The following is a 19,568-nucleotide window of genomic DNA, read 5'->3' as shown; positions in this document are numbered from 1 at the left end:
AGACATTAAAATTTACTAGATAGGCTCTTAAGATGGGTATGCATGAACTTCCATGACAGCAAATATGACAGCAAAACATATTTTGTCGCTAATCAAAATTGTACTTTTTTTTTTAATTACTTGTGGCTTCTTGCAGTTTTAAATTCACACTCTTCAGACTCTCCGTGTGACAACTGTCCCAGAGAAACACAAATCGTGAACAGAATATCAATGTCAGTTTTGCTATTTGTTTGAAAGTCCAATAATTATTAAACAATAATGTATGATTTAAAGGCCACTGGAGAATTAAATAAATCAATTTGATGTGCTCCCTTTGGTTTTACCCCAAATACTGGTTATACAGTAAAAGCAACTTTGTAATTCTGAACATGGTGATTCTAAGTTTCTTAAATAAATAATAAAGATTTAAGTATGTTGTTTTACCCAATCCATATCCTGGCTTTGACTCTGACTCTGTTGGGCATCACTGCTTGCATCGTCCTTTGAGTCATTCTTCCTTGGCGTTCCTCCCTCAGATGTGGTGGCTCCGTCCTGAGATGTTGTCCCTTCTTTGGAACCATGACTGTCCTCTGCTGTTGGCACATAAATAGCCCTGGGCTCCAGAGGTCCAACCACAGCTGCCTGGTTTTGAATGACTAGAGAGTGGTCTGGTGGATTCCCAGTTAAGCGGTAAGCCAACTCAGATACGCCAGGCTCGTAGGGGCCCTGTGAGCGACGCAGCACTGGGAGGGTATGGCTGCTGTAGCAAAAACGCCCATATAGAGGGGCTCCTTGACTGGCATACTGCCCTGGTTCCATTGCTCCAGCCTGAACCCAGCTGCCATACGTCCGAGACTTGTCCTGACTGTGTTGTGAATAACGTCTGAGGAAACACAGAATTTATCATGAAATGAAGTTTTATTCAGATAAAATAAAAAAAATGGTCTGCAGGGAGCTCACAATCTTGAGGCCTACTTCTGCTTTTGTTTGCTGTGTGCCTTTGATTTGGATTTAAACTGATTAAACTGATTTAGTTCTCTAAAAACAAAACCAATGTGGAAAACAATGATCAAATGGCCAGTACAGTACAGCTACAAAATTACAATACCAACATTTATGGCTGTCTTGATGCATTTTCTAATTTTAACACTTAAATAATGTAGTATGGAAAAGAACAGTCAGGCCATTGTGTTAAACATCTCCTTTTGTGTTCCATGGGATGAAAAACAAAACATACAGATTTCAAACAGCATGAGTAACTTATTTTATTTCGTGGTGAACTAGCCTTTTAAGTCCATTGAGCAGTTTTTTATTAATGTGCAGGAAACATGAGTTGATGTAACAGATGTATCTGATGAAATCTTTCATCAGATATGTCCTGCTGAGCACCACTCACATGTTCCTGCTGTCCAGGGTGCGGTACCCACTGCGTGCATTGTGTGGGGCACTCTGCAGTGCTGTGATGTCGAACGCAGCTGTGTCGGCTTCACCCCCTCCTTCATCATCATACGTGATGATGTTCTCTCTTACATCATCCTCTTCTAAAGGCGAGAGCGAGTCCCTTTTCTGCCTTCGCAGGGACAGAGACAAAGCACTTACAGCTAGAGAGAAGAAAGACAGAGGGAAAGAAAACAGTGAGAGATGAAGAGAAAAAGAGTAAGCGTTTTATGATGCCATTTATAAAAAGGGAGGACATGTATGTTTGTGTTCGGTGACAAATTTTTGCAATAAAATTGCAGGGTGCTAAAGAAAGACAGATACTCAATGGACACATTAGACCAGGTGGCAAACTAACCATTACACAGACTGATGCCCCGTAATTACATTTATTACACAGCGCTAGGGAATTCTTGATTCTGATTGGTCAGTCGTTGCATCCAGTGGTCTGACAGTTTCCTAATATTCCTAATGTTGATGATTTTAGATGACTTCAGTATAAATACCACTGTAATATTGTTAAAATGTTCTTCTTGTTGCTAGGCCTACCATTTTGTACACCATAACGGTATATATATATTTTTCATTATAGTTTTCTTACTACACTGGTCAGTTTTTTTTATAGTATTATTATTTTCATACTAATATAACATTAACGAATATTATGAAGCTCTAATTTAAATATATTTTCTATTATTTAGTTTTACTCATTTTAAATCTGCAACTTCAACTTATTTTATTTCAGTTAGCTGCCAAAACAACATTTCTCATTTTCATTTCCGTTTTATATTGTTTAAACTTTCAATGTTTATTTTTAATACCTTTAGTTTCAGTTTAACATGAACAACACAGTTAAAGGTAACATTACAAAATAATTTCAACTCACATGTGCTCTCAGTTTTGGTCCTGGTCTGTGTTTATTTTGCAATAATGACAGTCTGACATCTGTACATTACCATTACCATTTGGAAGTTACACTACACTTACCCAAAAGAGTGGCCACACAGGCTAAAATGGCCAGCAGGGCGGCAGTGCTGAGTCCAGGGGAGGGCAAAGAGGAGTGCTGGGGCAAACAAACCGTCTCTCTGTCCCACTCTGCCTCACTTTGCTTCTCTTTCTCTCCAGCCCGGGCTCCTCCCCTCAAACAGGGACATACGGACACTGTGACTGTCCCCGTGCTGGTCAAGCCAGAGACCCCGTCCCTCAGGACCAGTGGTACGTAGAGAGTGAGCGAGGTTGAAGTAGAGCGAGATAGTGTCTGCAAAGGTGACGCCAGCACCAAACTAGCAGTGGGGCCTAGAAAACAAGAATAATAGTAAAGAAATAAAGATACACAGGAAAAAGAGGGAGGCTTTTAGATCAAATTGAGCTCGATGGAACTTTAATTTAATTGAACTCAATTGAGTGCAGTTTAATTCCATTGCTGTTCGTATAACATTTGTACAGACCAGTGAGTCCAAATGCAGCATGAATGCCAGAGCACATTTTGTCTGTGTGTGCCGGGAGAAGATAGATGTGGCAGAGAAGCAAAAGAAAACAATAGGGAAAACAAAGGAGCAGGGCATAAAGCAGCCACACAATTCGGTTGCAGACACAGACTAACGGATCAAGAGAGATGCTGATGCACATGGCTGGGTGGGAGAAACAAATTGTGGAAGAGACTGCAAACCTCCACTCTCCCTGATGCTGAAGTTGAGGGCAACGTTGGAGTCCGGAGGGATGTTGAAATGGACGGTGCTGTCATTTCCTCCCTCGTCTCTATCAATCGCCCGCAACACCTGCACTACCTGAGAAAATGAGATAGGAGAAAGATGGAGCGAGAGAAAAACAAAATAAGAGGCAGAGCCAAAAGGGAGGAAGGAGAGAAAGAGCAGGAGAGCACAAATATAATGGAGAGAGAAAGGAAAGATTAATTCGATCCACATTTTAATCTCAGATATCAGCATTTATCTCGCGAGCACCTTTGCAAATAGGTGACTAGAGACTGATTATCCCACACCGCGCAGTCAAACAATAATTAACTCTGACCGAGTAGCGAGCCTTGGGGAACACCCAAACATAGACACAGCTTTAGCATGTGCTCTAAAAATGAGGCGCCGACTCGAGAGATCCACTTAAACTAGAAATAATCACTTGATGGGCATGTTTTTACAATGCTCCCCCCACACATTAGGGAAAAACTTAAAACAAAAATGAGCCGTTTGATGCAGATCAGAGCTGTGGGTTAGGCTTTTCTGTTGAGGCACCAAAAAAGTTATTTTTTTTCTGTGATTTCAGAGCTGAGCTGTGATAATGTCAAGTCACATTAGTAGTTTTCATAGTTTTCTTCTCCATAATGTGACTTAAGAAGTTATGCAAGCTTCCAGTTAAGTAACATTCAGTAAGACCTTTTCTCCAAAGTAAATTACACTGTGCACTATTAAGAAAAAAAAAATCGCAAAATGGACCTCTTCTGTCTCAATGAGAGTTTTGCCATAACCAGATGCAATCACAAGCAACCGTGTTGGTAATTTGGTTGACAGGTCTGCTGCTCTGCATCTAGTTGCACCACTCACATTGAAATTTACACTAAATATAATGCATTAAACTGAAAAATGTTACAGTAAAAAAAAATTATAATGTTGCAAAACATTCTGTTTCAAATTAATGCTGTTATTTTGAACTTTGTATTCATCAAGGAATCCTGAAAAATGTGTAATGGTTTCCAAAAAAACATAAAAAGTAGCAGAACTGTTTTCTAACATTGATAATAATAGGCCGAAATCAACGTATTAGAATGATTTCTGAAGAATCACGTGAGACTGAAGACTGGAGAAAGAGTTGCTTAAAATACACCCATCACAGGAATACATTTTAAAATATGTTAAAATAGATATAAAAATGTAAAAATCCTACTGATAAAACATAACAAAAATCATTAAAAATTCAAACTTTGTTTTCTTAGTCTGAAAGAGTTTGCAAAATGGGACACATTGTTCCGATTGGCTGCAATTGTTGTTTGTATAATTGTTCCAAGCCACATACTTTTTTGCATTCAATGTGAACAAATAAATCAGACTGATACCAAACTTAATAAAGTGCATGTTAACCCCAACCAATGTTGTTCCAGGACCAACAAGGTTAATAATAACTTTGATCCAAGACCTAATTATCCTAATTGGGGAAAACACAATAAGCTTTAATTTGACCACAAGCTGCGAAGACAGCAGAATGATGAAGACAGGAGGAAGGACACAAACTATGACAGCTTAACAGCTGCATGCCACCCAATTAAGAGTAAAAGAAAAGACATGAGTCAGACAAGGGGGGAAAAAAATACAGAATCATGGAAAGACATTTCAAACGAATGATAGAACTGGAATGAGAGGCAAAATGGATGATAGCCAACAGATAAAAAGATGAGCAGATTATAATGTATATCTATAGAGGAGATGAAAACGCGTGAAGCATCCTGTAAATGAGAATAGCAGTGATTCAGCTGCAGGGTAACGGAAGAACTAATCAATTAGTGTGCAGGCTGTATAAATGGACACATTTACAGATGTGCACAAAAAACAAAAAAAAGTGCTTCAAGCACCACCAAATCCATATGAACACAAAGAGCATGAGTCAGTGAGTCTGAATGGCTAAAGTTCTGACAAAAGGTAATTAATCACCCATAATTCATCTGTGACAATTACCTAATTGCAGAGCTTAACAAAAGGACTCTCATTAGAGCACTTCCTGTGCCTTTACATTGTGGTGGAGTAACAAATGAACTAGTCATTGGAGACAAGTATGACCTTCCTTGCGTCCATAATAATATGTGGCTTGTTCTCTCACCTGTCCCATGGAGGCTGAGTCACACATGGCCGTGTTGTACTGCCTGTCCAATTCGGGTGCATTGTCATTTAAATCCAACGTTTCTACAGCAACTACCACCCTGGACACCTGGCTGGGGTTATCTGAGGAAGTTGAGAGAGCAGAAAAAGGAAGTCACCAAAAATACACACGCACGACACAGCTCGAGACATTTTCTGAGCCGTGCTCACCTTGAGTCTCGGCCACTGAAGGCAAACTGTCCTCTTGTAAAGTTTATCACACACTTCCATGTGGACGTTTTTATGAGAAATCATATGCTGAATGCTGACATTTCTGACACACTCGTGCTCTTTTCCAAAACCCAGTGAGCTGCCTAGCATTTGTTGTAATCACACATGAAAAATTTCAAGTAGCTTCAGTACTTTCATTTTTTGATTAGTTTGCCCAATGATTTGCATATGGTTAATGATGAGTTCTAAGTAGGCAGTAGACAGTAGTCAGTAGAGTAGCATGGCACCTCACTAGGTTTTGTAAGTTTCTCAAAGATTTCAACAGCCTCTCTTCATATTCTAGATGAATGGCTTGTCATGACAAACAAATAGCTTTTAATTCAGAATAGCTTTCAGCTGGCATGTTGGTACAGTTTAGGATGTACTGGAAAACAAACTTAATGGATTGAGTGAGCCTAAAGAGAAACTGAAGCATTCGGTATGTCTCATTATAATTCAGTCCCACACAATTGCCTGTGGTTTGGACTGCTTTCACACAAATGTCCTGGACTGGATCCACACTTACACATAGAGCTGTGACATGATGTTGTGGATTAGTGCCCACTGCTTCACATCACTGGGAAGAGGCTTCGCCTACAATAGCCATCAGGCCTCCCTGAAGCTGCTTAGACCTACTTTCCATACTCTAACACAGCACCATAGATCCTCTAGTAACATGCCATCTCCACTGAGCAGTACAAATTCAATGTACGTTTAAAGCATTTAATCCATGCATACATAATAAATAGATCATTAAAACATAAATACATAAAATTTTAGCCATTGATATTGCAACCTAACTGAGAGTTTCGAAATAAGAGGTTATGATTTAAAGGTTGTGATCAGGAATGTCACACACTGGATTTGAACTTGTTAGCATCACTACATTTACTAGGTGACATGGTGGCATGGACATTTTCAAAAAGTATTAAGCATTCTCGACCTAATGATCAGAGTGCCATACTTAGCTGGTGTCCAAGTCAGTGTACCTTAGGGAGTTATGAACTATTAATAGAAATGTTAACATTTTCCATAGTGACAGTAGCTCTGCTATTTTCAAAATAGTGCAGCTCTTCCAGTAACAAGCTACTTATGAAACACTCTATGGTGTACGTGTTTTTAATGTCATGTTATATTGTGCACACTGAGGCATTAATCTAACATGCTCTCCTGAACTGTATTCTCTCTTAAATGTAACAACGTTGGAAAGTCTGAGTCATTTTAATGATTTAAACATGTAAAATACTTAAATATATGTCATTATTTATCAATAACAAGAGGCAGTGATTTCTGCACAAAGACATGATTTGATGATTTGTTTCTTTTCAAACTGATTCATTTCCACTATCCAAACAAACTTTTTCAAAAAGAAACGATTCACTGATTCATGCCTGTGTGAAGCAGCATTGTTAGTGATAACAAAAAAAAAATATATTTTTTATTATTAAATGAAATAAAGCTGAAATGAAATCAAATTAAACGTAAATAAAAAAAATACATTTAAATTAAGAAATGTTGCATTGGCAGTTAACTGAATCAAACTGAAATGAAAGCAAATGAAAGCTACATAGAATATTTAAAAGAGGAACAAAAAAGAAAAACTGAAAAGAAAATCTAATTCTAAATATGAATAAATACTAAAATAGTATATAAAATACTAAAATAAATCTGATATGCAGAAGTCACTGCCTTTTTTGTTAGATATATTTATCAATATTATAGTAATATTTAGCTATATTCTATTTTTGTTGTTGTTGTTTTACACTACATTCAAGTTTAATGCTCTCACCCTAATCAAGACATCCTCATTCAGTGATTCAGAAACTTTTGAGCTCTGATTAAATTATATAACTGGATAACTATTTATGGATATCCATCCAATTATAGTTATTATATTATTATATAACTGAATAATTAACTTGCTTACATATAGTTAGCTTCTTTTATTTGTAGCTTGTAATATAGCTCACCACTTCCCTAAAATTGTGACTCTGTGTATGTACCTCTCTGTGTGGCAATGATGGTGATATTGTGCCACTGCTCGTGCTCACGGTCCAGCTCGGTCATTGTAGTGATGAGTCCGGTGTCTGGGGTGATTCGGAACAGAGCTTCTGGGTCAGATTGGGGATCGATGGAGAACCTGAGGGAGACAGAAGATAAAAAAGACAAATGGAGAGGGAGAAACATGTGGCATACACAAGAAGTGAGCAGATGCATGAAGCCCCAGCTCATCAGAAAATCTGTCATTCAGGAGCTGCTTTAAGCCCCGCAGCGGAAAACAAAAAAGCCGTGATTGGCAAAGTAAGAATCCTCAGATCCCTAACTACTGTTAAAATAACTACAGCTCACTGGGATGAATACTGATCATTCCATGTGGAAACACGCCTTGTAACATGAATACCCTAATCTCTGTGATAATGTTTGGAAGTGTTTTAACATAAGACACAGAATAGCATACAACCATAATTAATTAATGTCATCATGGCTCTTTTCCAAAGCCTAATAAGCTGCCTACCCGGACGGCTGCTTTAAGCATCCCAGGCACGTTCCTGATGCGAAGGCTGTTCCGAATAACACGCTGCAAAATCATGCTGCCTTTTTTTAGATTCCTCACTAGAGCCAAATTCTAAAGCAGCATGTGTTTCCACTGTTAATAACTTTGTGTATTTAGCAGGTTTTTAATATTTACATTTAAAAAAACTGTAATTTGCATTTAAGACAGTATACTTTATTACGTTAGCATTGATTGATCAGTTAACACTTCTGTGTGAATGTTTCTCTCCTCTGACCAGTGAGATCCATCTCTTAACATTTTGTAATTTTTTTTTGGAAAGCCATATATATATATAAGATGGTGCATGAAGTTATTTTATTCAGAACATATAAGTACTGATAAATACTTTAAACTACACATTCAGTGTAGTGAAAGAATGCAGCCTGTACCTGATGTTGTTTGTGAGCCCCGTATCTGGGTCCACGGCACTGACGCGTCCCACTGTGCAGGCCGGTGGGCAGTTCTCAGACACATCCATTCTGTAACGTGTCCGTGAGAAACGAGGAGGCTCATCTGCGTCCAGCACGGCCACTCTGATCGAAGCACGATCTTTGAAAGGCCCACGCCGAAGGAACCGAGGGTCAACGATGGGGTTCAGAACCTCCACTGAGAAAGAGTAGGAGCTACGGCTCTCATAGTCCACTGCCTGTAAACCAAACAAAACCATGAGTATGAAACATAAACGTAATGACAAGACCGAAAAGATCACTGAACATTATCACACTCACCACATATCACAGCTAATATCACACACATGAAATAATCACTGATGGATTATTAAACGGCTCTATCGCACATTTGCTCAAACCAGCAGCTGGCCCTGGTTTTATTGCTAAATAAAAGTTAAACTATTAAAATATTTGTTTTTGTTAATTAAAAAATACAGTATAAATATTACATGAATTTTTTTTTATCAAGAAATACATTCAAGCTCAAATCCTAAACTTGAATGAAAAAATAATGACAAATCAAAAAAAATAAATAAATAAACTTGACAAAAGCAAATAGTTACTAAAGCAAAAAATAAAGATAGAAAAATAATATAAAGATAACATTTTAATAAATTCAATAATAAAATATAAATAACACTGAGAAAGAGAGCATTTACTATGACTGTAAGTGTTTTTTTTATTAATTATTGTTTATGCCAATAACCAAGCAAAGTCCGACTATAATTATTATTATTAATATTATAAATATTATTTTATATTATACTATATGTATATACTATATACATTCCATACATTAATGTATAAAATACATTACATATTTATTATTAATAATGTTTATTAATAGACAGTAATTGTCATTAATAGCAATACATTAATAAACTGATGATAAATAATAATTATAATAAAAATATTTTTTACAATAATCCTAAAATAATAATATTAAATAATTTAAATATTTAATAATACATATTAACATTAGGGCTGTGCGAATATGACAACATAATTGTTGATTATTCCCTTGAAATTGTAATCGTGATTATTAATTAAGATTATCACAATTTACATTGAATTATGTTTATACCATTGTTTGATGCAACTGCTTGCTGTTTTTTCTTTTATATATGTGAAAATAAACAACTGAAAAACTTTAATAGTATTAAGTCTAAAATGTCAACTATATATCGGATTGGTTTCTTCTTAAAAAAATTTATGTTATACTAAAACTAAAATTAAAATAATAGGAAAAAAATGGGAAAACCCCACAAGATAACATAAGTGAAACAATTTATCGCCACTTTTAAAGATTACGTAATTGTGGCATTCATAATTGTAATCACAATCAGAAATTCAATTAATTTTGCAGCGCTAATTACTATATTAAAAATGATCAATAATGCTGCTCAGTTTGAGGGAAAATCCTTTTTACTACATATAAGATGCAAAATGACATGATGGACTGTTCTTGGAGTGAAGCAAAAAAGAAGCCCATCTGCTATGATAATACCTAATCGAAACATTATGTGTTTGGTGATATTGTTGCTTGTGTTTGTAATATATGCTCCAACAATTGCATGACCTGAAAAGGCTTTAAAATTACAGTGGACAGAAACTGATGTGATAATAAATAATCCAGTTTGCTATGTGAGTGGAAAATGTGGTGCTGATAGCAGTAAATAAAAGTGGATCGCTCTGACAAATCAATGAATCTGTTACACCACAAGCTAGTTTTATTGAGCTGCTTTCTGCAATAATCCATGCCCAGGGCATGTCGACCTCACACTCCATCCCTGCCGACAATGACTTTGCTTCTGAACTACAAGCCACTGTATGGTATTCAAAGAATATCTGACAGACTTTAATTACTGTTACTTTTTTATTTGATTTTTTTCACAGTCTCTTGAATTGCCATTACGCTCTCTGATGAGATTGGCCATGATATTGGCAGGATCAGGGCACAGAATTTATTGTATTGTGACGAGTCATGGGATCTGGATCTGGATCTGGCACTGGGAGGGTTGTGTGTAAAGCTGGCACACCAGTAATGAGTAATGGGTTGGTTTTGGCAAAAGTAGCTGGACTGAGGCTCAAGGAAGTCAGAAATGACTGGCTCATTATGACGGTCACTTTTGTTATCCTCCATTCATCTACACATTTATACACATTTGCTCACTCTCTCCCTAGTGGAGGTTGGAGGGAGTCAGTGGGGCACACAATGTGTTTGGCATCGGTTTTCTTTGACAAGCCGAAGGACAGACAGAAATGAGCTGAATTAAACTGTGCTGACTGGGGGAAATCAGGTCACTGTGGTCACTACAAATCTCTGCCACTTTCACAGAAATCACATCATTTATGGACTCTTCGTCTTAAGGACTCTCATAAACATGGTCTGGGATTCATCACATGGTATCTTGGCCTGGGTCTCAAAACTACAGGCAATGATCTTGGATTTTGAGACCTCAATTACCTGATTAACTCGATTGTAGGTCAGTGAAAGATATAGCAGAAAAAGACCATTTATAATGTACTTAAAATTATGTCTTTGTACTTTATATTCATCAAAGAATTGTGAAAAGAAAGTATCACAGTCTCCACAAAAATGATTAAACGGCATCGATAACAATATGTCTCTTGAGCACCTAATCAGCATTTTAAGATGGTTTTTAAAAGATCATGTGATACTGAAGACAGGAGCAATGGCTTCGCATTCACACAAATAAATTACAGACAATAGTGTAAAAGCTAACATAGACCAATAAACACTCTGCTATGAACCTAGAACCTGCAACAAGAAAGAAAGATTCAAATGACTGGTAGGGGACACTCGAAAGACTGAAAAAAAGAATACGAAAAGAACAGAAATGAAGGTGAGACAGAGAGTTAAGCCAAGGGAGTGGAAGATGGATAAATGGAGAAAAAAAGGTTCCTAACAGGATCCCATTAGTGGAAGAGAGAGACAATCTGTTTGAGGAGGAGAGATGTCACTTACACTGTGAGCACACACTCATCACCCCATCCCTTCCTTTCTCACATACTCAATCATTCACTCCCTCCCTCCCTCCCTCTTTCTCTCATCAGTCCATCACACGCTCTACACCCCTCCTAGTGAGCAGCGGTCTGATACTGACATCTAGAATACACACTCATCTCTCTCTCACACCTGTTTATAATAAACCTGAATTGAATTCACATGCTGGTTTATGTTAGCTTCATGCTGGTCTAGCTAGGAAACCTTTTTTCTTTTCTTTTTTGAAGATGCTTTTATAAAAAAAATTGAAATTCCTCCTCCTCTCTCTCCTGTTTCACTTTCATATGCTCTCCAGTGAAATAGCAATTATGGGAAATCAATTAGGCTCTCTATATGGTCCACTATTCGGCTATACTAAATTACGCTATATCCCATAACGCCATATGGCAGATCATACAACTTTTCAAGCATTTGATCTTTGGAGACATCTCAGATGAGATACACATAGTTTTGAGAAAAATATGTAAACCACCATTAAAAAGTTTTGAGATGTTTTAATCATTATTATTATTGCGGTTTTCTTTTATGCTGACTGCCTTTATTTAATCAAAAATATCGTAAAAACAGTAACAAATAATTACAAAAATATTACAATTTATTTTAAAATGAAATTTAAGCAGATTTTTCAGTTTCCATTCTTAAGTATCACATGATCCTTCAGAAATCTTTCTAATATGATGATTTGGTACTCAAGAATCATTTATTATTATCAGTAATATTATCATAACTTTATAAATGTCTTCAGTCACTTTTAAACAACTGAATGCATCCTCGCTGAATAAAAATATAAATTTATTTTAAAAAATATAATAATCTGACCCTAAAGTACCATAACAATAAGCCTACATTACTTACATTTCACTGCTGGCCATATGCTCTCCATATAACCATGTATGTGACTAAAATAATAATAAAATCTATTTAGTATTTAAACTGAACCCACTGCATCCCACCAATACATCTTTAATGAGGGATAATAGCAATAATAATAATAATAATACTTGCATTAAAAAAAATAAAATAATTAAAAATTAATAACAATAAATAAATAAAAAAGTGTCAATTAAATCACAGAGGCAAAAAGGTTAAATTAACAATATTGAAGAGAGGGCTAAAAAGCTCAAAATACCAATAGCATCATTGTCTGTCTCTATACTATCTTACAAAGAAATGCTCACAAATTCATGCTTGCCCTCAAGATTAGTGGAACGCCACTAAACGTGTGTGCATGTGTTTGTGTGGGTGTCTGGATCTACTCTCTTTGTGAATTTCAGATTTTGCCCCGTTTCTCTTTCTGTGCACACACGTGTGCTGAAAAACCTCTGATTTCTCCTCAGCATGTCTTTTACATGCAAATGTACATGCGCAATTGCATTCATTCAAAGGTGACAGGCAGTCTTGAATCATGCGGTCTTCCTGACACCTGATTCACAGCCGCTCTCTCTCTCTCTCTCTCTCTCTCTCTCTCTCTCGCTCCCTTGTGTTTTAATACATCTCTGAGACATTTAAGCCCAGATTATCCTTTGAAGCAATTCAAACACTACATTCTAACAACGTACTGCTCCCCTGCTCTCCCTCCTCGCTCTCCCCTTCATTCCTTGCAAACTTACAAGCCTACATTTTCAAGTCCAAAAACCAGGCTTGATTCAATATTCCACCTTGACATCAGTTCTGGTTCAAAAAAATCCATCCCTCCAATACTTTCCCTTCTCACTATAATTCTTCCCACAGTCCTTCATTGTTCCCTCAATCACAATTTCTTTCGATATCTCCTTCTTTGTCTTAAAGAAGATCAACACAGAAAACAGATAATACAAACAGCCCCACAGGTTGATTGCCGTGGATTATCCACACGGTCAAAGTGAGAATATATGGAAGTAACTAAGGGAAGATCCACAGCTGTCTCTAAAGCTCAGCTGGTGGAGGATGACACAAACAACAGCAAGGTCATGAGTCGGATTCTCAGGGAACACACATCTGGATACAAATTTAGCCTAAATGATGCATGCACTGCATAAATGTAAATATAAGGCAGGATTTGAACCTTCATCTTCAATTTACAGGAGGAAATTCATCTCCACCGGCCTATGTTTAATTCATAGCATCTTATTTATTTGCAAAAGCAATCACTCAGCTCTATCCAATAGATTGTTGCACCATTAGGTGGCACTGTTGGAAAGCTGTATAGGACTACAGGACTACCGTTACAAAAAAGGTGTTTAATGCTACTTTAGCATCAGTCACTTTAAGGACAGTTGGTGGTACAACACTGTCACAAGAGATCACAGATGTGGATCTATTGCCGGCATATTACATATTCAACTGTACACAGACTTCTTTCATCATAGCCCTGTGTAATGCAGCTCTCTCTCTCTCTCTCTCTCTCTCTCACACACACACACAAACTCAAAACACATACAAAACTCAAACACAAGACTTCCTGCAATCTGCATACGCTTAATCAGAGCAGCATGCCACCCACCAGCCCACACATACGCCGTTCTGTCTGGATAATTATGCCTCTGAAAATTCACTTTGTGTTGATTAGCCTAAGAACAGTGAATAATGCTGCGCAATGCCAGCGTGGGGACAAAATGTTAAACGAATAGTTCACCGAAGATTGAAATTCTGTCATCATTTACTCACCCTCACATTGTTCCCAACTGCATGACTTACTTTCTTCAGTAGAATACACAAAATGTAATTTCTGAAGAATGCCTTGGGCACTGTAATGAAAGTGAATGTAATTTAATCACAGTGAATGCGACCCGGGGTGTCAAGCTCCAAATGACAAAAACGCGCCTTTAAAGTATGATTAAAAGTGCTCCATGCGGCCTATTTTAACTTTTCTGAAGCCATTCGATAAACTAATGTGAGAAACAGGTTGAAATGTACGTATTTCATTGAAATGCATGTCACATGTGACACTTTTGAATCAAATCTGTTAAAGGATGCACAAAACGCGCCAAAATGATTCTTTCACGAAACTGGTCATATTCTTCAGTTCAGCACACTTGACTCAATGTTCTCTTGTAGAGGAAGACTAGTAAAGAATAGTCTTTGAATATTACACGCAAATGGTATAGACTTCTTTTATAATTATCTGTGTCATTTTTCAAGTCATACATCTCCCATTGATTGTAAATGCATGCAAAAGAGAGGCTGGTAAATTACACAAAATTTCTTCTTTTGTGTTCCACGGAAAAAAAGAAAGTCGAATGGGGCTTGGAACAACTTAAAGGTGAATACATTATTACTTAAATAATTGAGAACTAACCTTCAAGTACTCACAAAAGTAATATTCAGACACATAAGCTATAGTAGCAAAATAAAACCTGATTAACACAACAGGTTCCTTTCCTTAATGCTCACCTCAAGGACAAAGAGTTTTTGCACTGTTTGGGAATCAATGAATTTCTAAAGCGCAGGTTTTTAAAGTGCAGAAATGACTGCAGCATTTAACTAACATCCCTCAGGGAAAGACTCTACAGAGAGAAACCCAGCACTGCCTGCACGCCGCGGAGGTGAAACGAGTGAGCAAGGGAGGGAGAGAGGTCGCAGTGCAGCTTTACATATGGAAACAGCTTCTTCTCAGACAGGCAGGCATGACCTAGCTTACCAAAAAGGGCCCTAAGTGACCCATTCACACACTCAGCCTTAGGCTTTGTCCTCTTTATCCGCACATCAAAGGTCTCTTCGTCTTATCTGCAAAATGCTTCTTTCTTCAGTGCCTTTCATATTTAGAATGTGCTCCTTTTTTGTCATCACGTGGTTTGTAATTCAGGGCTATATTAACACAGAGGGTGCAACGGTCATGTGTAAGTGAGGGTAGTCTGTATGTGTGAAAGAAAGAAAGAAAGGGTTTGTACCTGTTTCTGTCAAAATGATCATCTTACACCAGTTTGCATGCTAGTTTGAGCTGGTTGGTTTAGCTAAAGGAATATGGATGTCATTCTAAATGCATATTTCCTTCTTTGTAAAATTCTGAATGCAAATGACTAGGTCCAAACAAAGTACTGTTAAATTAGTACATCATTCATGTCTGCACATCAAGCAAGAATAATCACTAACGTCATTTTGAAAAGCCAAAAAAGCTATTTCATTTTTAAATTACATTTACATTTATACATTTGGCAGATGCTTTTATCCAAAGCGATTTGTATTGCATTCAAGGTACACTTCTTTTTATTTTAATCATTTCTTTCTTTCCCTGGGAATTCTATAGTTTGATCTACAAGAAAGCTTAAACTTTTTTATCACTTAAAAGAATACCTGACCTAAAAAGGGAAAATTGCTGGACATATTTGACCTTCAGATCAAATAACATGGAAATGCATTTGTTTCTTCATCAGAACAGATTTTTTTAAAATCACTTGCTCACCTGATGGTACAGGTTATTTTGCCCTGAAGCAATGGTTTTAGGTTAAAATGCCTTAATGATGGATTTATTTCTTATACAAACATGTTTTTTCACTTCACAAGACTTTAATTGATGGACTGGAGTCATGTGGAATGTGATGTGATGCTACATTTATTTACAAATTATTTCACATCTTGAATGAATTGAAAGTGAGTACCTTTTCAGCAAATTTTCATTTACGAAAACTACTCATTCAGACTTCAGTTAATACAGTAAAAAATACAACTTAAGAATAATTTTAAGAATTCAGTGACCACTTTATTTGTTCATTTTTTACATTTTTAGAGGAGGTTTCCAGTGCTCATTCGCTGTTGTTACAAAAGAGCAACTTAGATATTCAACAAAATATCTTGATGTATTATGCACAAAAGAAAGTCATGGGTTTGACATGAACAATGTGAGGGTAAAATAAATGACATTTCTTTTGTGCATAATACATCAACTTCAGTTTTGGGTTAAAATGGCTTTAAAATGGCGTCCATGCTTCAGTGTCTTAAAAATATATGCTACATATGGTCATCAGTCTTTTCAAAATATGTATTATATAAGGTTGTGTATTTTTAATATTTGTGCATGTCTCCTCTAAGCAAAAAGCTCTAAACTCTGTGGGTTTCTGAGAGGTCATGGCAGGCATTGTGATGACAGAAATTGCTCCTATTGGAAACACTTTCCTCCCTGGGGCGAGCTCTTCCTCTCTCTGAGATGATTCTTTTCTTTTTTCCTTTCTGTCTCAAAGAAATCTTCAACTCCAGTCTTTGTGATATGGAGCGAAATAAACAAGAGGCAGGCATGACGATCAGCTGTTCTGAATGAGATAGGCAGGTGGCCAAACTAGAGCGGGGTCCTGTAAACACAAACACGACAAATAATGTTCAGCGTTTTTTTATATTTGTTTAATGGGCCGGAAACCAAAGGGGAGCTTAGTGCTAATTTTACGCTTTGTTTATTCTAATTCTATTAGAGTGGTATCTTTCATGTTTTCTATTAGTTGCGCGTGGGTTCTCTGGCTAAATCCCTTTTAACCTCTTCAATCTTTGTCTTCAGATACTCCCACCTGCATATATTTTCATATTGTTCTCTTTTTCTGTCTTTGTCTTGTTGTTCTTCTCCATCATTGTCTTACAGCAAGGTCAGGAGTCCTGGCCAGAATCCTGACGGACAATGAAACCGTCTCGGTGTGGTTTTGACAGGAATATTAGAGAGAACCGTAACATGGGAGCAATTTAAGAAAATATGATTGGGAGAATAAAGCATCAGTGCAGTGGAGGATGAAGTAGAAATTCAAGGAGAGACATGGCAGGAATTCATTTGTTTACCCAGAATTCCCCCTGTTCATTTCGTCCTTCACCAAGCATTAGACGACTAAAGTGTTCTTCTAAGATATTTTGAGAAATGCCTCAATTGTTTCAAGTCCAAGTCAGTGCTCTCCAATGTTGTTTGGTTCCCAACAATCCAAAACAAATATATGTATTTAGAAAATTTTCAATATTGATGGGAATAAATGTTTCTTGAGCAGCAAATCAGCACGTTAGAATGATTTCTGAAGGATTATGTCACACTAAAGACTGGAGTAATGGCTGTTGAAAATTCCCCTTTGCGTCACAGGAAAACCGTCATGTTGATAGATAACCTTAAATTCTAATTCAAATTAAAGTTAAATTCTTTAAAAAAAAAAGTTAAAAAGTTAAGTTTTTACTATATTTTTGATCAAATAAATGCAGCTTCACAGAGCATTAAAGTCTTCTTTCAAAAACATTTTGTCTTTTTCTGATGGAGAAAACATGCACACCAAAATAATATTTGCTGCTATACTGTATTTCTGTGTCCCAAAGTTGGAAATGGAAAAGATTTGCACTTTGTTTAAATAGACACAGTCTTTAAATTCAGTCAGTTACTGTATGTACACCTTTAAAAGACAGCAAACTACTGCAGGTACAGCACTGCAAATTCTACATAACAATGATATTTTCTTTCTTATGATTTCTCTCTCTCTCGCTCTCTTTCTCTCTCGTTTCCCCTTACCTTAATGTTTTTTATCTTTTATATGGTCTCTCCTAGTGTATGTCTTACTTCCATGTCTCTGTATCTCTCTATATACTGTCTCCTCTCTCTGGCCACTCGTTTAATCTCCCTGCTCCTTTCTGTCTAATTCCCCTTTCCAGTTTTCCCTTATCACAGTAACACATCCTTGGCCTAAAATCCCTCCCGGGCGCACCTGCAGCCAAAGCTTTTTTTTTTTTTTACTGACTTCCCCACACCTGCCAGGCCTGTCACAATGAACACCCCCCTTATTTACTTACACACACATTCAAACAAACTTGCATGATCGCAGGGGCCCAGTACAGTCGCTGTGACATACACACAAATGAGTCCTGGAAGCTGGATTGGCATCAATAACACTGTGCCGGCTTTTCCCAGTGTCTGATCACAGATCCAGATCTGAGCAGTGCACACACACGATCAGCTGGCTTCCCAGCAGCTCAGAAATGGGGTTTCAAGCCTTTTAACTGTAACAGGCAACATGAAGTTCAAAATTAATGTTATTATCTCATGGAGCATAACCTCAAAACCAGATTTGTTGAGATTATTCTATATAAAATGATCCTGATTTTTCCATTGCAGGAACCGTTTACACAGGAATAAAGATTCTGTTCTTTTATTCTTAACTTTTTCTTTCACCAAACAAAAAGCACATATTATAGTCTGCAATAATACAAAGCTGCGATGCTAGTCATAATTAACCCAGGGTTATGAATTGACAGTTTAAAACATCTGTTGAATACAAACGATTAAATGTTAAACCTGGGTTAACTATGAACAGCGTGAAATGTTAAAAAATTCCAGTAAACAATGTATGTTGCTAGGTTTCAAAAATATTTTTTCTATGCAATAAATAAAGCGTATAAATACTTCTTAAAGTATCTGTATAAATATATGCATACTTTTTAGAATACATTAAGGTGATAGAAATAGTGCTTTTGCAAAAGCAATGACCTGTTTAGACTATTTTGTGCACGTACTGTAGGAGGAGGAAGCCACATGCATGAAATGGACCAACAAGGAATGACAGCTTTCTTATAAATTATCCAGCTCACAAGTGTTTAACCTCACAATCAGCATGGGTTTATATATGGAGTCTTGCACCAGAATTATTAGTCAAACAGCTTCAATTTTGTTCTGTTCTTCACACAAACACAACATACAGCTTTAGAAGTTTTGGAAAATAATCCATGAGTCCTTTGGACTACTTTTTATGGTGTTTTTTTGCCCTGTTTGGAGCTTGACAACCCCTGGTGACTATGAACTGTCACTGTATGACAACATGACATGATGGTGAATAAACAATGACAGAATTTAAATTTTTTAATTAACTTTTCCTTTCAATTTATAAATGCATCATGTGCCGTTTCTGGTGATGTGAAGATGCCCTCAGGCAAACAATGACAATCAGAAACTTTATCAGTAAAGAAACGTGCTCTCAGAGATGAGCGAGGTCTCATGGGACTTCTGTGTGTGGCATGCACCACACGGTGTGCCAGCGTAAATCACGCTCTTTTCTCTCGCAGCCTGTCTGATTAGCGTCTCGCATGCACACAAGTGAGAGAGGATGTACAGACTTTGATCGGGCTGA

At 36.9% G+C, this 19,568-nt stretch overlaps 1 protein-coding gene across 2 annotated transcripts in view; it reads right to left on the bottom strand.

The window, feature by feature from the left end:
* Nucleotides 1-19,568, bottom strand: part of LOC127933456 (uncharacterized) — a 166,759-nt gene that overhangs the window by 3,507 nt on the left and 143,684 nt on the right. For both annotated transcript variants that reach the window (XM_052530475.1, XM_052530482.1), the window contains exons 7-13: nucleotides 8,430-8,686; nucleotides 7,490-7,626; nucleotides 5,239-5,360; nucleotides 3,086-3,203; nucleotides 2,404-2,712; nucleotides 1,376-1,580; nucleotides 424-862 (exon numbers count right to left, since the gene is read on the bottom strand). In XM_052530475.1, the coding sequence (XP_052386435.1) occupies nucleotides 424-862; nucleotides 1,376-1,580; nucleotides 2,404-2,712; nucleotides 3,086-3,203; nucleotides 5,239-5,360; nucleotides 7,490-7,626; nucleotides 8,430-8,686 (1,587 nt within the window). The remainder of the gene's footprint in view (nucleotides 1-423; nucleotides 863-1,375; nucleotides 1,581-2,403; nucleotides 2,713-3,085; nucleotides 3,204-5,238; nucleotides 5,361-7,489; nucleotides 7,627-8,429; nucleotides 8,687-19,568) is intronic.

Source organism: Carassius gibelio, chromosome A2, assembly GCF_023724105.1.
Source record: "Carassius gibelio isolate Cgi1373 ecotype wild population from Czech Republic chromosome A2, carGib1.2-hapl.c, whole genome shotgun sequence".
NCBI classification, from domain to species: Eukaryota; Metazoa; Chordata; class Actinopteri; order Cypriniformes; family Cyprinidae; genus Carassius; species Carassius gibelio.
This window is presented reverse-complemented; position numbering and strand designations above follow the sequence as displayed.